Source organism: Procambarus clarkii, chromosome 86 (assembly GCF_040958095.1).
Source record: "Procambarus clarkii isolate CNS0578487 chromosome 86, FALCON_Pclarkii_2.0, whole genome shotgun sequence".
Taxonomy (NCBI): Eukaryota; Metazoa; Arthropoda; class Malacostraca; order Decapoda; family Cambaridae; genus Procambarus; species Procambarus clarkii.
Genome location: NC_091235.1, coordinates 4,163,794 through 4,184,891, shown reverse-complemented (window position 1 = coordinate 4,184,891; position 21,098 = coordinate 4,163,794). Strand labels below are relative to the sequence as shown.

The 21,098-nt window shown below is 44.1% G+C and overlaps 1 protein-coding gene across 2 annotated transcripts in view; it reads left to right on the top strand.

Annotated features, from left to right (window-relative positions):
- The window catches only part of LOC123769091 (nuclear pore complex protein Nup153), a 70,080-nt gene that overhangs the window by 18,841 nt on the left and 30,141 nt on the right, over nucleotides 1-21,098 (top strand). The window contains exons 4-8 of one of the 2 annotated variants that reach the window (XM_045760053.2): nucleotides 3,450-3,614; nucleotides 6,119-6,267; nucleotides 6,718-6,840; nucleotides 16,392-16,655; nucleotides 19,636-20,015. In XM_045760053.2, coding sequence (XP_045616009.1) covers nucleotides 3,450-3,614; nucleotides 6,119-6,267; nucleotides 6,718-6,840; nucleotides 16,392-16,655; nucleotides 19,636-20,015 — 1,081 coding nt within the window. Of the gene's footprint in view, nucleotides 1-3,377; nucleotides 3,615-6,118; nucleotides 6,268-6,717; nucleotides 6,841-16,391; nucleotides 16,656-19,635; nucleotides 20,016-21,098 lie in introns of both variants that reach the window. The other variant, XM_045760046.2, reaches the window with a different exon arrangement.

Below are 21,098 nucleotides of genomic sequence, written 5' to 3'. Positions count from 1 at the left end.
AATGTGCAAAATTTAGACTCAGAGGTATAACTCAAAGTTATGGGTTTATGAATAAATGCTCTCATGGAAACCCTAGAACTAAGACCTTTGCACACATGAGAAAATGGTGATAATCGCTCAAACTGAATTTTTTTTATTTTGGCCTCGAAGTTGAAAATCCTGTTCATACAGAAAAATGAAGGTAAACTTGACAATAAATATAGTGGTTCAAATTAACACTTTCGCGCACACTGCGTTCTGAAAAAAACTTACCGTATGTGCTTTCGGCGTTTCGCGCGCCTACGCGGTAAGACCGAAAAAGTGTACACTCTTTTGACTGTCCTGACAATAATTGAAGGCGCACGTATTTAAATTTGGTATCACTGTGTTCGCAATAAAATTGTCTATAAGAACATACCTATAAAATGCCGCCAAAGCATAAGGACTATCAACACCAAATAAAAAACTATTCAGATCACTCGCCGAGAGCGCCAAACAGCAACAAAATGTTTCCACTCTCTTAATGGTTGCGAAGCCTACAGTTGTCCTACATCGCTAATTGTGGTATCATTGGAATCGCAATAAAATTCTCTACACGGACATATGCACATACATATAGATTCAATGTTGTAGCCCACCCAAAACAGTGTGGGAAGTGGCCGAAGTGTTACCCGCGGCGGCATATCGGCGAAACTCGCTTTGAAAAGTGTATATTCAATTCACTGTCCTGACATTATTTTTCGATGTATGTATTTCATTTTTGTTCCAATGTGTTCACAATAGAATGTTCTATAAGAACATAAGTATTAAAGGTCACATAAGGATGCGTTCGACCGGCAACATATATAAAAACTACGTCGATTATACTTGTCGTGTCAATACTGTACTACAATTGTTTTACCACGATGATTCACTGCCACGCCGTTCTCTTTAATAAGCTGTTCGGCTATTAGAAAAAACGTAAATTTCATGGCAAACATTTGTAAACTATTCCCAAGTTGATCGGATAATAAATGGAATTTATACAAATATTTTTTCGCCGGACTACACGCGTAGTCTGTTATGCGAAAACGTAAGAAAATTTGGTGACGACCTAGAAATCCTCAAATGCGTGAAAGTGTTAATGTCATATCTTGTAGGTTTTAACACTTTCGCGTTCCACAGACTGAATAGCTCGTCACTCATTTTTCTACTGAATGTGTTCCAACGACGCAATACTGAGTCACTCATTAAAACATTTTTTAAAAATTTAAATTTTATCAGATCAATCTGGTAGTGGTTTTAAAATAAGCGCCTTTAGATTGCACACAATTTGATACCAAAATCAAAGATATAACATGAAACTTGATGTCCAAACACTTGAAATATTATAAATAGGCCTATGGTCCGAATATTAAAATATATGTTAAAATTCTATTTATTGTCCTATTATCTTGGGACTAGTTTTAAAATGCGCGCCTTTTTATTGCGAACAATTTGATACCAAAATGAAAGATGTAACACAAATATTTATGTCAGAACACTGGAAAGGTATAAATAAATTTGTGATGATGAGCGTCCAGAATTACAATATTTGTTAAAAATCCAGTTATTGCTCTATTATTCTGGGACTAGTTTTAAAATAATCGCCTTTTTATTGCGAACAATTTGATACCAAAATGAGCGACGTAGCACGAAAGTTGATGTTATCAAATTGAACGAGTTGAACATTAGGTTGCAATGTACAAAATGGTGCTCGTTCACGGGTAACTTCAGGCTTTTCTGCGGGGAGGCACTCCAGCCTTTTGTACATTTTATTCATACACATCTATAGGGAATTTAATTGCGAACACAATGATACCAAAACGAGCAACGTAGCACGAGAATTAAGGTAAAAAAATGGAACGAGAATGCACATGTTACTGATTTTGTGCGTTTTTGCCGACTTTACACTTTGCTGTTGGGAGTCACGCTAGGCTTTTGGACATTATATTTATACACACCTGTAGAGAATTTAATTGCGAACACAATGATACCAAAACGAGCGACGTAGCACGAGAATTAAGGTGAGAAAGCTGGAATGAGTATACACATTTGGGTGTCACCGCGCGCTTACCCGCACGGAGGGGCCACTATCCCCCTGTCAACCGCGAGTTTCCACGGAGCGCGAAAGTGTTAATTAATATTGCTTGGCATTCGTTCTTGAATATGTGAAAGTTGTAGGCCGATATGTTTTGAAATAAAGTCAAGAAAATATCCCCCACCCCCACCCCCCAAAAATAAATATACAGTGATAAGGATAATGGGTTTGGGGATATATAAGTATACTTCATATAAGTGATAAAGCCCTCATCTGGGCCCCATTCAGCAAAAACAACCTATAGAGAGAAAGAAAATACTGTAGTTTGAAAACTGAATAACTCGGCCCCAAAAAATTAGTAAAGTTCTGCCACCTGTGGCTGATTTATGTGTTGACCAATTTTGTTCCAACTTCACATACTTAGTGACGGGTATGCATTCCCCACAATGTAGAAGCCACAACAAAATCAGATGAGAAACAAAGGAGCAATAAAAACAAAAATAATCCCTCCCCCCCTCCCCCAAAATGGTAGACATAAGAAATATTGGCATTGGGCAACGTATTTATAAGATATATAATAATATACAGCAACATAATACTTAATTTTGCCCTCCAGGTGGCAATCAGCCATCTTAGAAGGCACCAACTGCATATCCACTTTGTGGACCTTCCTTATTACTACTCTTTGTGCTTCAGACAGGTGCTTGCATCTCTATCACTGCATTATCCATGAGTTCCACTAACTGGGTGTTGTTGTTATCATCAGTACTGGTTGTGTACTTTTTTTAACCCTATAAAATTCATTTTCAACATATTGGGATAAAAATTTCACAATGCTGATGCCATATAACATGAGTTTTTAAGTTTTCACTATACTGTACTGTGTTTTATATTTGGATGACTATTTCTGTGCCACCTGACCTCTTTAGAGAGGGAGTACTTTGGTCAGTGCTATGCAGTTGAGTAGAATATCTCTTGTTAGGCCATTTTCATAATTTTCTGGGTCAAATGAATCTATAATTACTATCTCACCTTATTAACATAAGAATTGATAAAAAGGCCTGGATTCTAGGAATTTAGTAATGTTGGTGAGTAGAAATGCCTGAAGCTTCCATATGGTCCATTCTAGCCCCAATTATTAGCTCAATTTGGGATTTTCTTTGGACTTTTCCGGACACGTGGCAATAACAATTGGTAAGGATAATCAGGAAAGCCTCCACAAAATAAATTCAAAATTAACAATGATAAGAATTGAGAGAATATTATTCAATATACAGTACTTGGTAACCAAATTAGATTAAAAAGGGAAACTGAGTTTTGCGATCTCTATTTTAACTAGGAGATGATGGCAGTGAGGTGAGTGAGTCATCAGTAGATACAGGTATTGACGCATCTGTAATTCCACGACCAGATGAGAGAGAATATCAGCGTGAAATCCTCCAGCTTGATGATGAATCGCTTCAAACTTTACGAGACTCCTTAACCAAATCGGTGCCATCGGCGCCTGTTGGGCAGTCGTCAGGTGCTCTACCATCTCTAGAAGAAACTCGGAAAAGACCACGGGACTTTGAGCCAGGTGAGTGGTATAGCAATTTACTGACAACTCTTGGTCTTTTTTTATAAACTTGAATAGACACATTTAGTGTAATTAAAGGTTCTCTGGGTTCCAGATAAATTTGTTATTTTGGTGGGCAATAAAAGTGGGAGGAAATGGATGCGGAATCTGATCAAATGTTTAATGTAAATGGCACAAATAAGGAGGGGAAAAATGAGGAGTTTGAAATGAACTGTGCCAGATATAATCTACCAAGATCGCTGGGTCACCTGAGCAAAGGCCAGCCTTAAACAAGAAGGAAAATTATATTGATTCAAGAATTTGAGGTACTAGTATATGCAAGATGTAGAGTGCAGTATTGAAGAACTTAATATGTTGGCTAGATGTTACCATAATTGGTTGTTACAAGAGCTACTTTAGTGATGACTGGTAAAACGTTCCATGGGAGAATGTGTAGGTTCGACAAACAAACCATTTCACGGAGAATCTCAGTTGGTATATGACTGGATAGAAAACATCTTAAATGAATTTGACTGACACAACAGGTGCTCTTACACTGCAACAACTTAGTCATTTGGGATCAAAATATAATGAAGATGCTCTTGACCCAATATCTCTAAACAGTATGATAATGGAATGACACACTAAGCAGATTCAATGCACATCAAGAAATTGTTATCAGCATTTGAAATAGTTTGTAATGAATGCTGTGTTGTCACATTTAGTGAGAGATTAAGCTCATAGGGAATTAAAGAACATTACTAGTGGTTGCTCACCCTCCCTCAGCTTCTGACTTCTAGACCACGGCACTGCTGCACTTATGTCCAGTGTCAGCAACTCTTGATTTCTTGTCCGTCATCTTTCGGACACATTGTAATAACGGACCAGGACTGCTTGAAGGAAAAGTCCTCAGATACTCTTCCTAAATAGCCCAACACTGCTCTAACTCGTGAGTGAGACCACCTTATGGGGCTCAGTTCAGTTGAGGGCTTTTAACCCCAACACTCCATACCTATTTTGTTACAACTCTGTCATGTACATAACAAAAATTGCATAAAATTTTTATTTTCCTTTTTAATATTAAATTGCATTCCCTGATCAAGGGAAACAAAAAATAATGTATGTAGTTTTGGTTTTGGTGGAGAGGAAAATCGTGATGCCACTGATTGAAGATTGATGTGCCCCTATTGACTTGTATTACAGTATTTAAAATTGACTTTATATTTACTTTATTTCCAAATTCTGGTTTAACAATTCTCTTGGAGCTGATCACCTAGTTTATTAACGTCTTTTCTCAAGTATGGTGATCAAAGTTATGTGCAATATTTTAGTATAGCATATAATAGGAAATTGTAGAGACTGAGCATGACTTTTCTCCCACCAAAAGTGTTAAACTCTTTTAATGAATCCTAATAATTTGTTGGCAGTGTTTGCCTCCTCAGTGCTCTGCTCACATGGCTTTAGATCATTAGCTACTATCACTCCCAAATCCCTCTTTCTATATACAGTACTTTCATCAACTGTTGTTTATGCAATAGCTTTCTTTTTCAGTTATTTTTATTAATCAGTGTAGTGGGATGGCAATTACCATTAGCAGTAATGGAAGCTACACAGGTGATAGTGAGAAAAATAATGAGAAGGCTCATCTCAGGGCTGAAATGGACTTAATCCTTTAGGGTAGTGCTTCACGTGAAATCCAGATTGATGCGTATGTTTGGTAACTTTGGTGAATAACACAGGAGCAACATCCTGGAAATTTACCGCTTCATTATTTTGGTGCTTGCAGTCAATAGAATGGTTCAGATTACACTCTGTCATGGGGATGCTCGATCATTGGAATATGAGGACAGATATGCCAGCTGGTATATTGAGGATAGTGAGTTGCTCCTCTAGTGCTGTGCCAGAATGCAGGGGCACAAGTATTGATGCATACAGTGACCAGGCCGGGACACAGGTCCCCCTGTCTTCAAGGTACTTGTTACACACCTGGGAACAACTTGCTGGACCACTGCTGCCAGGGGTCCAACCAGTTACTATTGCACTTTCATCCTGACCACAGCTTCCACTCCCTGCAGGCTCTCTGAATAAGGCTTCTCTCTACATCACTATACTAAGGTGTTTTAAGTCAGGTTGTGATGTGTTGCTCAATTGATGTACCTTTGTTCTAGTTAAGTATTAAGAAAGTTTAATCATTTAGTGTAAGCAGGGGGGGTTGCCACCCTATTTTACCCCTTGGCATAGCTAGGTACTCGCGAGTATTAAATAAAAGATTAGAAAAAGCTGTAGTTGTCCAGTTTCTTGTTGGTACAATTGTATATTATTTTCTTTTCTTTGGATTTTCTTTACTTCCCTATTCCTGCAACATTATTTGATCTTCCCCACAAATGTAAGTTGGAAATGGAGTAAAACATTAAGACACAGTAATTCAAAATTGGTAATCTTGAGAAAACATTGTAGTAGAGTCTGGTATATATCCTCAAATGGCCTTTGCACAGTTCATTCATAATTGTGTTTTCTTGATTCAGATCATACGAGTGTTCGTGCTGAAGGCAGTATTAGCAGTAAATCCCTTTTTAGCGAGTCCTCGGATGTTATTCTTGGACAACCACAACCTTCAGGAGTTGCAAGCAAAAGACCTCGCTTTAATGCATCTTTATATGGCTCAATTTGTCTGGTAAGCATTTCTGTGAAGTTTCTTTAATTAGATATTCTCGGTGGGGATACTTGGTGGATTTTCAGGAATTGATTATGTACATTTGCAGTGTCTGTGCCATATCTAGGAATGGCTAATCATATTGACTTGAGACTTTCAAGACTTGTGTTCAGTTAGGCATAGAAAATGTAAGAATTAACAGTGCCCAATTTTGGAATAAACCTACTTTTGTATTATGATACTAGTTGGTGAAATTATCATAACTGGATTCCAGGAAGGTGCCAGTGTACAATAATGACATTTAGTGGATTTAAATAAATATTTTGTATCATTAAAATGATACAAATTGATAAATTTTTCATAAAATTAATAATTATAGCATTTTGTCCTGGGAAAGTAGCCAAGAATATAAGAATTCATAGTTGACTGAATATTGTATTGCTATTGTGGATAAGTTTTAATATGTTTCAGGGAGAAAAATCCGTTTTAAGTGATTCATCATTCAAGTCGTCGCCTTTCTACCCGGGTAAAACAATGTATGGCGGAGCATCAGCATATAGGAGAAGTAGACTACAACCCCGGACCCCAAGTCAGGTGTGTATAACTTTAGAGATGCAGTTGTAATATTGATTACCAATAATGTCTAGTAATGAAGTGTTCTACAAGGGGATTAAAAAGATTCGGGCTAAGGACTCCTTGTGATAACCCATCATTGTGCAACTGTTGGATTGGGGGGTCTCTCTCCTCCATCTTATCTCCCCCCCTGATCTTTTTCCCCTTCTCCCCTCTCCCCTCCAACTCCCCCTCTCTACCTTCACTCCCACCTCCTGGGGGGAGGGGGGGGGGGGAGTGTCCTGTGGCACACGGGCATCTCTTCCCCACAACCACTCTCCCCTCTCTTCCCACCCCCAAGATTCCCCCCTCTCCCCACCCCCAAGATCCCCCTCTCTCTTCCCACCCCCAAGATCCCCCCCTCTCTTCCCACCCCCAAGATCCCCCCCTCTCTTCCCACCCCCAAGATCCCCCCCCTCTCTTCCCACCCCCAAGATCCCCCCCTCTCTTCCCACCCCCAAGATCCCCCCCCTCTTCCCACCCCCAAGATCCCCCCTCTCTTCCTACCCCCAAGATCCCCCCCCTCTCTTCCCACCCCCAAGATCCCCCCCCTCTCTCCCCACCCCCCAAGATCCCCCCCCCCAAGATCCCCCCCCCCAAGATCCCCCCCCCCCAAGATCCCCCCCCCAAGATCCCCCCCCCCTCTCTTCCCACCCCCCAAGATCCCCCCCTCTCTTCCCACCCCCCCAAGATCCCCCCCTCTCTTCCCACCCCCCAAGATCCCCCCCTCTCTCTTCCCACCCCCCAAGATCCCCCCCTCTCTTCCCACCCCCCAAGATCCCCCCTCTCTTCCCACCCCCCAAGATCCCCCCTCTCTTCCCACCCCCCAAGATCCCCCCCTCTTCCCACCCCCCAAGATCCCCCCCCTCTCTTCCCACCCCCCAAGATCCCCCCCCTCTCTTCCCACCCCCCAAGATCCCCCCCTCTCTTCCCACCCCCCAAGATCCCCCCCTCTCTTCCCACCCCCAAGATCCCCACCCCCATGATCCCCACCCCTAAGATCCCCCCTCTCTTCCCACCCCCAAGATCCCCCCCTCTCTTCCCAACCTTAAGATCCCCCCCTCTCTCCCCACCCCCCAAGATCCCCCCCTCTCTCTCTTCCCACCCCCCAAGATCCCCCCCTCTCTCTCTTCCCACCCCCCAAGATCCCCCCTCTCTCTCTTCCCACCCCCCAAGATCCCCCCCCAAGATCCCCCCCTCTCTCTCTTCCCACCCCCCAAGATCCCCCCCTCTCTCTCTTCCCACCCCCCAAGATCCCCCCCTCTCTCTCTTCCCACCCCCCAAGATCCCCCCTCTCTCTCTTCCCACCCCCCAAGATCCCCCCTCTCTTCCCACCCCCCAAGATCCCCCCCTCTCTTCCCACCCCCCAAGATCCCCCCCTCTCTTCCCACTCCCCAAGATCCCCCCCCTCTCTTCCCACCCCCCAAGATCCCCCCCTCTCTTCCCACCCCCCAAGATCCCCCCCCTCTCTTCCCACCCCAAGATCCCCACCCCAAGATCCCCACCCCCAAGATCCCCCCTCTCTTCCCATCCCCCCAAGATCCACCCCCAAGATCCCCCTCTCTCTTCCCACCCCAAGATCCCCCCCTCTCTTCCCACCCCCAAGATCCCCACCCCCAAGATCCCCCCCTCTCTTCCCACCCCCAATATCCCCCCTCTCTTCCCATCCCCCCCTCTCTTCCCACCCCCAATATCCCCCCTCTTTTCCCATCCCCCCAAGATCCCCCCTCTCTTCCCATCCCCCCAAGATCCCCCCCTCTCTTCCCATCCCCCCCTCTCTTCCCATCCCCCCAAGATCCCCCCCTCTCTTCCCATCCCCCCCTCTCTTCCCATCCCCCCAAGATCCCCCCCTCTCTTCCCATCCCCCCAAGATCCCCCCCTCTCTCTCTTCCCACCCCCCAAGATCCCCCCCTCTCTCTCTTCCCACCCCCCAAGATCCCCCCTCTCTCTCTTCCCACCCCCCAAGATCCCCCCCTCTCTCTCTTCCCACCCCCCAAGATCCCCCCTCTCTTCCCACCCCCCAAGATCCCCCCCTCTCTTCCCACCCCCCAAGATCCCCCCCTCTCTTCCCACTCCCCAAGATCCCCCCCCTCTCTTCCCACCCCCCAAGATCCCCCCCTCTCTTCCCACCCCCCAAGATCCCCCCCCTCTCTTCCCACCCCAAGATCCCCACCCCAAGATCCCCACCCCAAGATCCCCACCCCAAGATCCCCACCCCCAAGATCCCCCCTCTCTTCCCATCCCCCCAAGATCCACCCCCAAGATCCCCCCCTCTCTTCCCACCCCAAGATCCCCCCCTCTCTTCCCACCCCCAAGATCCCCACCCCCAAGATCCCCCCCTCTCTTCCCACCCCCAATATCCCCCCTCTCTTCCCATCCCCCCCTCTCTTCCCACCCCCAATATCCCCCTTCTTTTCCCATCCCCCCAAGATCCCCCCTCTCTTCCCATCCCCCCAAGATCCCCCCCTCTCTTCCCATCCCCCCAAGATCCCCCCCTCTCTTCCCATCCCCCCAAGATCCCCCCCTCTCTTCCCATCCCCCCAAGATCCCCCTCTCTCTTCCCATCCCCCCAAGATCCCCCCCTCTCTTCCCATTCCCCCAAGATCCCCCCCTCTCCCCACCCCCCAAGATCCCCCCCCTCTCCCCACCCCCCAAGATCCCCCCCCTCTCCCCACCCCCCAAGATCCCCCCCCTCTCTCCCCACCCCCCAAGATCCCCCCCTCTCTTCCCACCCCCCAAGATCCCCCCCTCTCTTCCCACCCCCCAAGATCCCCCCCTCTCTTCCCACCCCCCAAGATCCCCCCCTCTCTTCCCACCCCCCAAGATCCCCCCCTCTCTTCCCACCCCCAAGATCCCCCCCTCTCTTCCCACCCCCAAGATCCCCCCCTCTCTTCCCACCCCCAAGATCCCCCCCCCCCAATCCCCCTCTCTTCCCACCCCCAAGATCCCCCCCTCTCTTCCCACCCCCCAAGATCCCCCCCTCTCTTCCCATCCCCCCCCCAAGATCCCCCCTCTCTTCCCATCCCCCCCCCAAGATCCCCCTCTCTTCCCATCCCCCCCCAAGATCCCCCCTCTTCCCATCCCCCCCAAGATCCCCCCCTCTCTTCCCATCCCCCCCCCCCCAAGATCCCCCCCTCTCTTCCCATCCCCCCCCAAGATCCCCCCCTCTCTTCCCATCCCCCCCCCCCAAGATCCCCCCCTCTCTTCCCATCCCCCCCCAAGATCCCCCCCTCTCTTCCCATCCCCCCCCAAGATCCCCCCCTCTCTTCCCATCCCCAAGATCCCCCCCTCTCTTCCCATCCCCCCAATATCCCCCCCTCTCTTCCCATCCCCCCCAAGATCCCCCCCTCTCTTCCCATCTCCCCCAAGATCTCCCTCTCTCTTCCCACCCCCCAAGATCCCCCCCTCTCTTCCAATCCCCCCAAGATCCCCCCCTCTCTTCCCATCCCCCCAAGATCCCCCCCTCTCTTCCTATCCCCCCAAGATCCCCCCCTCTCTTCCTATCCCCCCAAGATCCCCCCTCTCTTCCCATCCCCCCCAAGATCCCCCCTCTCTTCCCATCCCCCCCAAGATCCCCCCCTCTCTTCCCATCCCCCCCAAGATCCCCCCCTCTCTTCCCATCCCCCCAAGATCCCCCCCTCTCTTCCCATCCCCCCAAGATCCCCCCTCTCTTCCCATCCCCCCAAGATCTCCCCCTCTCTTCCCATCCCCCCAAGATCCCCCCTCTCTTCCCATCCCCCCCAAGATCCCCCCCTCTCTTCCCATCCCCCCCAAGATCCCCCCCCTCTCTTTCCATCCCCTCAAGATCCCCCCCTCTCTTCCCATCCCCCCCAAGATCCCCCCCCTCTCTTTCCATCCCCTCAAGATCCCCCCCCTCTCTTTCCATCCCCCCAAGATCCCTCCCTCTCTTCCCATCCCCCCCAAGATCCCCCCTCTCTTCCCACCCCCCAAGATCCCCCCTCTCTTCCCACCCCCCAAGATCCCCCCTCTCTTCCCATCCCCCCAAGATCTCCCCCTCTCTTCCCATCCCCCCCAATATCCCCCCTCTCTTCCCATCCCCCCAAGATCCCCCCCCCTCTCTTTCCATCCCCTCAAGATCCCCCCCCCCTCTCTTTCCATCCCCTCAAGATCCCCCCCCCCTCTCTTTCCATCCCCTAAAGATCCCCCCCTCTCTTTCCATCCCCCCCAAGATCCCCCTGTTATGACCCTTGACCTCTGGGTATGGTTCCTCTGCTTTTGCAGTTGTAAAAAAATGTATAATAATACGACCTTGCCTACTAAAAGTGTCTAGGGTAAATATTTCAACTGCTTACTCAACAAAGCAATATACTTTAAGTAAGGGTAACAAAACATACAAGCATATAAATGGAAATACAGGCAGCCAGAAATATTAATGCACCAGAATACAATAACACAATATTATTATATAAGCACTGATCACTATTTTATAACTTAAATGGATAGAAGGTATGCAAACAATGGTCTAGCCAGGCAATTAGTTATGTTACTAAATAATAAACAGGTACCACAGACTTATTTTAACACTTTCGCGCTCTCGGCGAAGGTCACTCAGCCAACCGTATGTGCGCGCGCCGTTTTTATCGCTTAAGCGTAAAAACAAAAATGTGTATACTCTTTTTACTTTTCTGACCTTAGTTTTCATGCTACGTATTTCATTTTGGTACCAACGTGTTCGCAATAAAATTCTCTAGAAGAACATCAGTAAAAAAAAGTCACAAAAGCTATAGAGATACCAGCATGAAATAAATAACTACGAAGATGAGTCGCCGTGAGCGCTCAACAGCAACAAAATGTTTTTACTCTTGGGATTATTATCACCTCTACAATTGTCCTACAGCCTTAATTTTGGTATCAATGGACTCCCAATAAAATTCCCAACACGATGATATGAATATAATCGTAGAATAATGGTCCCGGCCCACCCGCAAGAGTGTGGGAAGTGGGCGCACTGTTACCCGGTAACAGTGACCGGACGACACACGCGCGAAACGTTGCTTTGAAAGTTTATACTTATTTCACTGTTCTGATATTATTATTGTATGTATGTCATTCATTTTTGTGGCAATGTTTTCGCAATAGAATGTTCTATGAGCTAAATTATACTACACAAACTTGGACCAAATAGGTGTACTTACCAAGGGAAGGCTGGTTTTGGAACAGTAAGTTGAGCATTTGTTCTTCTCTCCACCTTCTTCAGGTTCTTCATTCCTGAAGTTGCTCAACAGATGGTTTGTAGGTGGAGTGAAGCTGTTGCGGGTGATTACTTCTTCACCACCCAATACACCTGTTTCCGGTGGTAATTGGTGTAGCAGGGAACAACACAGAGTGCAACACCACAGGTCTTGCATCCATAGTTCGTGTCCTTCCTTTTACCGGACCATGCGCATGCATGACACTTGAGACGTTTGGGCAGTCTGTAAATTTCATGTTTCAGTTTGTAGTTCATGCGATTTTCTGAATCAACAATAGGGCGGCCAGGTCCTCTCGCTGGAGGTGTAACAGGAGTTGCAGGAGAGTCAGATTCATCTGACAAAACAGTTTCGTCAACTGGCAGTGTGGCAGACATGTCGGGTTCAGATTCGTTGTCTGCTTCATCTTGAGGTGGTGTAGTGAACAAAGGCCGCCTCACACCAGATGGTCCGGGAGTTGGCATGGCGTCAGCATTGGCAGGAGCTGTGTCATCATTTATGTCTGGAGCGTGCCGCAAGTGTTGAGATGATAATGATGTTTTAGGCCACTCCTCTGTGTCCCAGTGCAATAGGGCCCAGATTGCCACTTCGTGGAACTGTAGCAATGTTAGCTTTTTTCGATCAGTTGTGTTGTATTTGTACAAAACATAGGCATTATGCAATGCCATTTGCAGGAAATATAAGGTAATCTTTTGGGTCCACTTGTGAGTTTTCCTGGTAAAATGGTAATATTTAACCATTTGATCGAAGTGGTCCACACCTTTCATGAACTTATTGTACTCGCAAATTGCAGTCGGTTTGTTCACTGTTACCTGTTGTATTCCACTTGTTCCGTCTCGGTTGCGAATTCGCTTCCTTCGCTGAACTCGCTGAGTGTCTGCATTGTGGATGTTGGTAATGATTGAAACCACTCGCTTGTCTTTCCACAGTAGAATGAAGGTATTATCTTTGCGGCGATATACTGTGGTATCCAGTGGAAGTTTACCCTTGGCTAGAGCTTGCAATACCTTTGGGGCGCCACGTAGCATTCTAATTGTGCCACATGTGTACACCCCAAGTTCTCTCAATGTTTCTTGAGTGCTTGTAGAAGTGCTTGGACCTTGACCTTGATCCATTTTTGATGAAGTAATTGGGTATAATCCACACGGAAATGGGTAAAAATGCTCGAGTTTGGCGCGCGAGGGGAGCGTGATCGACTCACGACACGTGACACGAAAACAATGGGCCCATCACGTGACCAGGTAGGCCGACGCGCCAGGCGGCCTAGTGGTGAGAAAGAGAACTTCATGGCGCGTCGTTTGAAACAAACCCCAATGAAATCGGATTAAAATTGAATTTTATACAAATATTTTAAAAGTAGACATAACTTTATGTCCACTATGCGTTTACGTTAGACGAAACCGAACGCGCCGGCGCGTCCAGACAGCGCGAAAGTGTTAACATGTCCACCCCAGCCAGCTCCACCCACGCCAGTCGCGTGGGTGGAGCTGCCTGGGGCGCTTTCATTTGGTCAAGTGCATAGACATTTGTCCCTGTAGCTTTTCCCTGGTATTCCTATAACTGAAGAAGAAGTCTTTTATCAGTAGTCTTTATTTATCAACGTCAGCAGTGTTAAATTGCTTGAGAGTTTGCAAGGTCAAATGTTTTTATAGATCAAGGACGACTATCGCTGAACCTGTTGATTGCACATAGTCTTGTGAAGTATCACAGTGTGGTTTTATAATGCTTGGTTGGTGTGTCAGGGTACTGATTCTCCACGATGATTGTGATAGCATCTCATACTCTCGTGTTGCCACAATGGCTTTAAACCATGTACTAAAATGCACTAACCTAACTGACTCTAAACTTGTGACCCACATCTAGCAATTGGGATTGTTCCATAGCCATGATTTACAGTACTACATTTTTCTGTTAGGGATGCTGAAGTTTGTGTGTGATGTATTATTTGAGAGGACAGATTGGTGGAAGACACTACTGAACAAGTGTCAGAGTATATTTAAGATTCTTTTCGTGTGTTGTTCTTTTTCCCATTCCCCCATTATGTGGTAGTGGTAACTACTACCGTTGGTGTAGTACTAGAGCGGAAAGTAGAGTAAACCCGTGTTGCTATCTAACCAACTCAACTGTTTATATATTTTTTTTTAAAGAAAACAGTTGTTTCTCTGGTCATTTATACCAACATGGAATTATTGAACATTAACCCCTTAACTGCGTTGCCTCCAAATGTGACACCCCCGCAGTGCGCAGGAAATAAATTCTCTGGAAAAAATTCTTTTTTCTTTTTAAAGTGTCAAAAACCCTTCCCTCAGTATGGGTATGTAAAAAAAAAGTCGAAATTGTACTTACTTTGGCTGCTATGGGGTCCGGAAGTTGGGGCGTGACGTCATCATTCCCCGTGCGCCCGTGCCGTGAGCTCTCGGGGGCGGTGGGGCGCTCGGGGCGGGGCGCGCGAGTTGCCGCGAATATATTTTCGTTCATTTTTTGCGCACCTTTCCAAATACATTTTCATTGTTTTTATGTGCCAATCCAATGTATAATGAACACGTACACTATAATATCGCAGTACAACATCCGTACTGTCCGTAGACACTGTGTTACGTGCATGAAACTTGTGTACACATATGCAGCACATATTTACTATGTATCATGCTAATTTGTGTATATATACAATCTATTTACACACTATACACTGTCACACACTATATACATTCACTATCAACACATTCAGAACACCGTGTAGCAGCTGCTTCGTATGGGCCAATAGCAGCTGCCTCGTATGGGCCAATAGCAGCTGCCTCGTATGGGCCAATAGCAGCTGCCTCGTATGGGCCAATAGCAGCTACCTCGTATGGGCCAATAGCAGCTGCCTCGTATGGGCCAATAGCAGCTGCCTCGTATGGGCCAATAGCAGCTGTCTCGTATGGGCCAATAGCAGCTGCCTCGTATGGGCCAACAGCAGCTGCCTCGTATGGGCCAACAGCAGCTGCCTCGTATGGGCCAACAGCAGCTGCCTCGTATGGGCCAACAGCAGCTGCCTCGTATGGGCCAACAGCAGCTGCCTCGTATGGGCCAACAGCAGCTGCCTCGTATGGGCCAACAGCAGCTGCCTCGTATGGGCCAACAGCAGCTGCCTCGTATGGGCCAATAGCAGCTGCCTCGTATGGGCCAATAGCAGCTGCCTCGTATGGGCCAATAGGAGCATTTGGCCATGAACACATTCAGAACACCTCGAGTGAGAGCAGCCACACCCAGCCTGTCTCCCTCACTCCAACATCTTACTCGCCAACATTGCTCCTCCCACCATATTGTTATAGTTCTTATTACACATGTTCTATATACCTATCTACATGTTTTATTTACCAGAACTATGCAAGTAAGCCAGTATTGTGTCCAAACAGTACAGTGGCCACCATACACTGCATGAAAAATCACACAGCAGACGACGCTACGATTACGTCACCTCCCTCACCAAAATAGCTCCTCTCAACATTCTTCTGTTGCTGTTCTTACACTATATACACACACTATATATACCCATGTACATATGTGTTGCCCATAGCGAACCACTAAGCTAGTATGGTGAGCAAAACAAGAGTGGCAGCCACACACACAATGAGGCTACCTCAATTCTCGCCCTCCCTCCCTCATCAAAATTCCTCCTTCCACAATACTACGCACAACGCTAATTATAACCACATTCCTGCTATTATCACAATCCTGGTCACTAATTCCTGTAAATGAATAATTGACCACACGTTTATTTTGAAAACGAACCTAAAAAATCATTTGAAGATTCCTAGATGAACGAAATAATGCTGTGGTGCTGTGGCTAGCGCTGTGAACATCGTGAACAGCATTGAATCACTGATATTTGAACATTGTACCCAGTCATTATCACACTCAGGCTCTAATATAACACTATCATAGCTAAATAATACAAGTTATATATATATTTTGACATTATTAGGCGATGCTGTGGTCACATGCTGAACAGCAGTGCTGTGCGCTCATGCTGCGAGCGCCAGCCTTGGTTGCTCACACACTACTGAGGCTCCCACACCCGGGAATGTGGACCACGATTTTTTTTAAAGATGGCGTCTGTTTACAAGAGCCCTGAGGAAGCTGATGTGAACCCCATGTAGCCGCGGGAGTTTTGAATGGAACGTGAAAAATACAAATACCCGGAGGCGCGTTGCGCAAACCAGACGTGAGCCTGCAGGCGCGTTGCGCAGTTTAAGGGCTAAAGCATGTTGGTACTGAATAGGGGGTATTTTTGTCTGTCTTTTGTATTTTTGTCTTCTTTATTATAATTGCGGTTTTCAGACTCCACGTGTCCAGATAAGAGCCAAAACACCATCTGAATCTTCAAATGATGGTGGTCTCAGTCAAGCTGCTCGGCGCATCTTGGAAAGTTTGGAGCAAATGTCAACACCCATATCTGATGCCAAGCGTATACCTACCCCTACCCCTGGTCAGAGAGGCAGCTTCTTGGATGCAAACCCTTCATACACAGCTGCATTTCATAGACATCGTCCAGTTTTAAGAACATCGGCTCCACCAACATCTAGACTTCTAACTCCAACAAAGGTAAGAACATTTATTTGCACAATGTGCATACATCCTGTATGCACATTCACATGTGCATTCATCCTGTATGCACATTCACATGTGCATTCATCCTGTATGCACATTCACATGTGCATTCATCCTGTATGCACATTCACATGTGCATTAAATTACATTGTGGTTACTGATTTCATAGAACAGATTTTCAAGGTTGTCTTAGATGCAGCTTGACAGATGGGTCAGTATATAGTAGAGATTTTCTGTGATAAACTTTTATAAAATTGCAAAGGAAATGAAATTATACAAGGCAGTTAACTATCTTGGCATGAACTTTGCTGGCAGTGACTGAATGGGTGTAAAATTTTGCAAGTTTCACCACCACCACCATAAGTTTGATAAAGTTATCAAAGCATCAAAAAGCGGTTCAAATGTAGACTATATAAAAATATGACTGGGTGTGATTTGGTGCAAAAGAAGACTCACCTCACACGGGTTAGAAAGCCTTCTGCAGTCTCGGTTTTTCTTATGTTCTGATTTCCTCTAGTATTGATGATGTCCTCCAATGTTGTCCAAGTTGAAGAGCTTTGTGGGCTACTTAAATCTGGGGGTTCTTGAGTACCGAGGGCTATTCTTAAAGGTGGTTCTTGGCCAAATTGTTGTATTTCGTCCTCTTAGTTTGCTTCCCAAATCCTCTCTCCTAGGTGATTAGAAGCAGTACATTCAAAGATGGTTTTAATCTCTCCATTGATCTCTGCATCCTCTGTTTCGGTGCATTCGATTATCTTCATTGGAGGGAGGTCTTAAATGTATCAAGTGTGGGCATCCTTTAAGGGGGCCGGAATCAGTCTCAAACTTGCTCAAACTTTTTTTTTTCTTCTCTCTTCATAGCCTACATGGTAAATGCACCATCCTTTCCTTATGCATCGATATCGTAACAAACACAAAAAAAGGATTTTGAAATTTATGACAATTGTCAATTTTCAAAATCCTAAAAAGAAATATTCTCCTTTATATAGTACAAGTGTTAATTAAAATGACACCAATTTGTCTTGTAATAATTTTGGTCTAAGAATGACATGCGATTATTTTCCATTTGGTTGATTTAAGTTTGTGATTACTGTATAGTTTACTATAAACAAAATTGTCAGTGTGGCCATCCAAAATAGCGCCAAATTTAGACACAAATTTATAACCCCCAAATTTATGGGTTTATAAATAAATACACAACAGTACCTTTAGAACAAAGAACTTTGCATATAATATCTAAATATGGGGAGAATTGATCGGAAACATAATTTGTTTTAGGGTCTCTTAAAAGTTCTGTTTTAGAGAAAATTGAAGATGAAGTTCACAACAGTGACAGTGGTAGTTCTACATTATGGATTTCCTTGTTTTAATAAACATTGCTTAATATTCGTAATTCGTATTCGAATATGTGAAAGTTGTAGTTCAATGTGTGTTGAAATGGTCACCCAAAAATACTCCCATCCAAAAACAAATGTATAGGGATAGGGATAATGGGTTAGGCATAACAAACCTATATATTTAAATAACTTTTATTGCCTTTTATATATATATAATGTGTGTGTGTATGTATGTATGTATGTGATAAGGCCCTCATCTGGTCCCCATTCATCAAAACAACCTAAAGAGACAGAGAAAAGTTTGAGGTCTGTAAATAACCTGCATCAGAAACAGGGAAAGTCACAAAGTCACTGCCACCTGTGCCTGATTCACATGTTACCAGTGTCTTTCCAACTTCACATCCTTAGTGACTGGTATGCATTCTCCAAGATGTAGAAGCCACAAAAAAAATCTGCTAAAAAACAAAGGGGGAGAAAAATTGGCTGACAGCTTCTCATACTGAGGGACATAAGAAATATTGGCATTGGACAGTGTATTTATGGTATATAATAAAATACAGCAAAATAATGTGAAAATATTCATTATTATGTGTGAAATTTGGCTCTCCAGGTAGAACTCAAAAATGCTAGAAGGCACCAGCTGCATATCCACTTTGTGGACTCTCCGTACTACTACCGTACTATTATTCTTTGTGCATCGGACAGGTGCTTGCATCTCTCAATCCCTGCATATCCACGAGTTCCAGTAAATAGAAGGCGTTATCGTTATCATCAGTACCAATTGCGGCATTAGTTTCTTTAGGTTGTTTTGATGATTATGGACCAGATTAGGGCTTTTTTACTTATATAAAGTACTGTATACCCTAAATATACCTCCTAAATCATTATAATTATTCCTATATTGTCTTTTTTGGGGGGCTATTTTTTTTTACTTAATTTTCAACATATATTGACCTACAACTTTCACATATTCAAGTACAAATGCCAAACAATGTTTATTAAAACATACAAGTAAATTCATGAATTAGAACTGCCTTATTCATTGTCGATAACTTCAACTTCAATTATATCTATAACTGAAATTTCAACTTACTTCAATATCCAAAAATCTATTTTCTGACCAATTCTCACCATTTTTACATGTAGTGTGCACAGCTGTCTGTTCTACAATCCCTATAGAATTGATTTTTCATAAACTAAACGTTTGGCATTATAAATTTTTGTCCTAATTTGTGCATATTTAAAGTGCTATATTGAATTTTTTTTTTACAGTAAACTATATTGAAAACCTATATTCTAAATATATGAAAATGAAGATCATATGCTATTCTGAAATCATAATAACACCAAATGAACAATAAGTGATGATTTTATTTTTGCAGCTGATTTTAAAATCTGAAGTTTTCAATATTCAATTTTATAATTATTTTTTATTTTCTTGTTTTTCAAGTTACACGGTATCATTTAGACAAAGTTTGAACATTTGTCTAGTAGATTATCCACAAAACATTTTAAAAGATTTTCAGAAAATTTAAGAAACTGAACTCAATGTCACACTGCATATGATGTTATGCGCAGTTTAGGGGTTAAACAACAAAAAGTCTGTTTAAATATTCCATAGATTTTTTCCTTTGCAGTTGACTGTCCAAGAGAATTTAACCACCTGTCTTCTGCCCTCAAGTTCAGCAAGTACTTCTCTTTCTTCTGGATCTCCTGGTCCTAAGAAAAATGCAAATTCAGAAGGGGCCCCACGGGTCATTTCAGATACTAGTATATCAGAAAAGGGACAAGAGAAGAACCCACCAAAGGATTCCTTGGAAACATTTTCGGCCTTTTCCAAAGCTTCGGCAGAGGCCGCTGTAAAATTCAAGCCCGTAGAGCCCTCCGTATCCTCAATAACTGCAGCTGATGAGCCATCAGATGTGTTAAAGTTTGGAGCCTCTAGCAACATTAGTATGAGTCTAAACACATTTGAGTTTACTCCTAGATCTAATACAACTATGTCATCATTTACAAGGTTTGTGAATGGCTGTTATGTAATTACATAGTTTGCACTAATTAATAATAATATTAATTTGTTATCACTTTTCCCACTTGGGATGGGGAGGTAAGATAAATAATATAATGAAGTATTAGATTAAAAGTTCATTTGTTCATTGTATCCTCCATACTTGTGGGTATATAGCACCAGAGATAAAGCAGCATCTCCACACACTAGTGGTGTGGAGATACATCCACAGCAGCACAGCTTCAATATGAAGTGCAACAGTGCATACAAGTATGACAACAGGAGGTAAGAACAAAGAAGCACCGGGCAAAATGGATATGACATGGGGAGGTGAAATAGAGCTTATTCCCCACACACAAACACTCACCTGACACACGTGCACGCACAATTTTTATAATAAGCAAAGGTTCAATGAAGTGCTGTTTCCATAGTAAAATATTTGTATTTGTTGAAATATAAAGATTGTTTCGTCCATTTCTGGGGGAGCCCTTTGGTAGCTCCCTGTAGCTATCTTGCCGAGATGGCTCCAGTCTACCAGTTACATCAGTTACATTTCATTTGGCCTACCGTGGATGAGAGCCAAAACCTGGCCCCTTCACATGCAACCCGTTCTCGCAAATTTAATAAGTCAATATTGACTTATTAAATATGTGCATAGGTGACATAGTTAACATAATAGATACCCTTAAAAAGATTAATAGAAAACACCGACCTTACCTAACCTTGTTAGTATCTTAAGATAAGCATGTTATTGCTTCGTAATTACAATTATTACCTAACCTATAATAGGTATAGGTTAAGTAATAATTGTAATTACGAAGCAATAAGATGCTTATGTTAAGATACTAACAAGGTTAGGTAAGGTCGGTGTTTTCTATGAATCTTTTTAAGGGTATCTATTATGTTAAGTATGTCACCTATGCACATATTTAATAAGTCAATATTGACTTTACGAATTTGCGAGAACGGGTTGTCACATGAGACAAATGACATTCCACCTTTTCACCGGGAAAGCATCCAGAAAGTCAGTGAAACTTTGCAGCCAATTGTTGGGTTTACCAAAACTCAAAAACCACTAAAATGCCAAGTAAC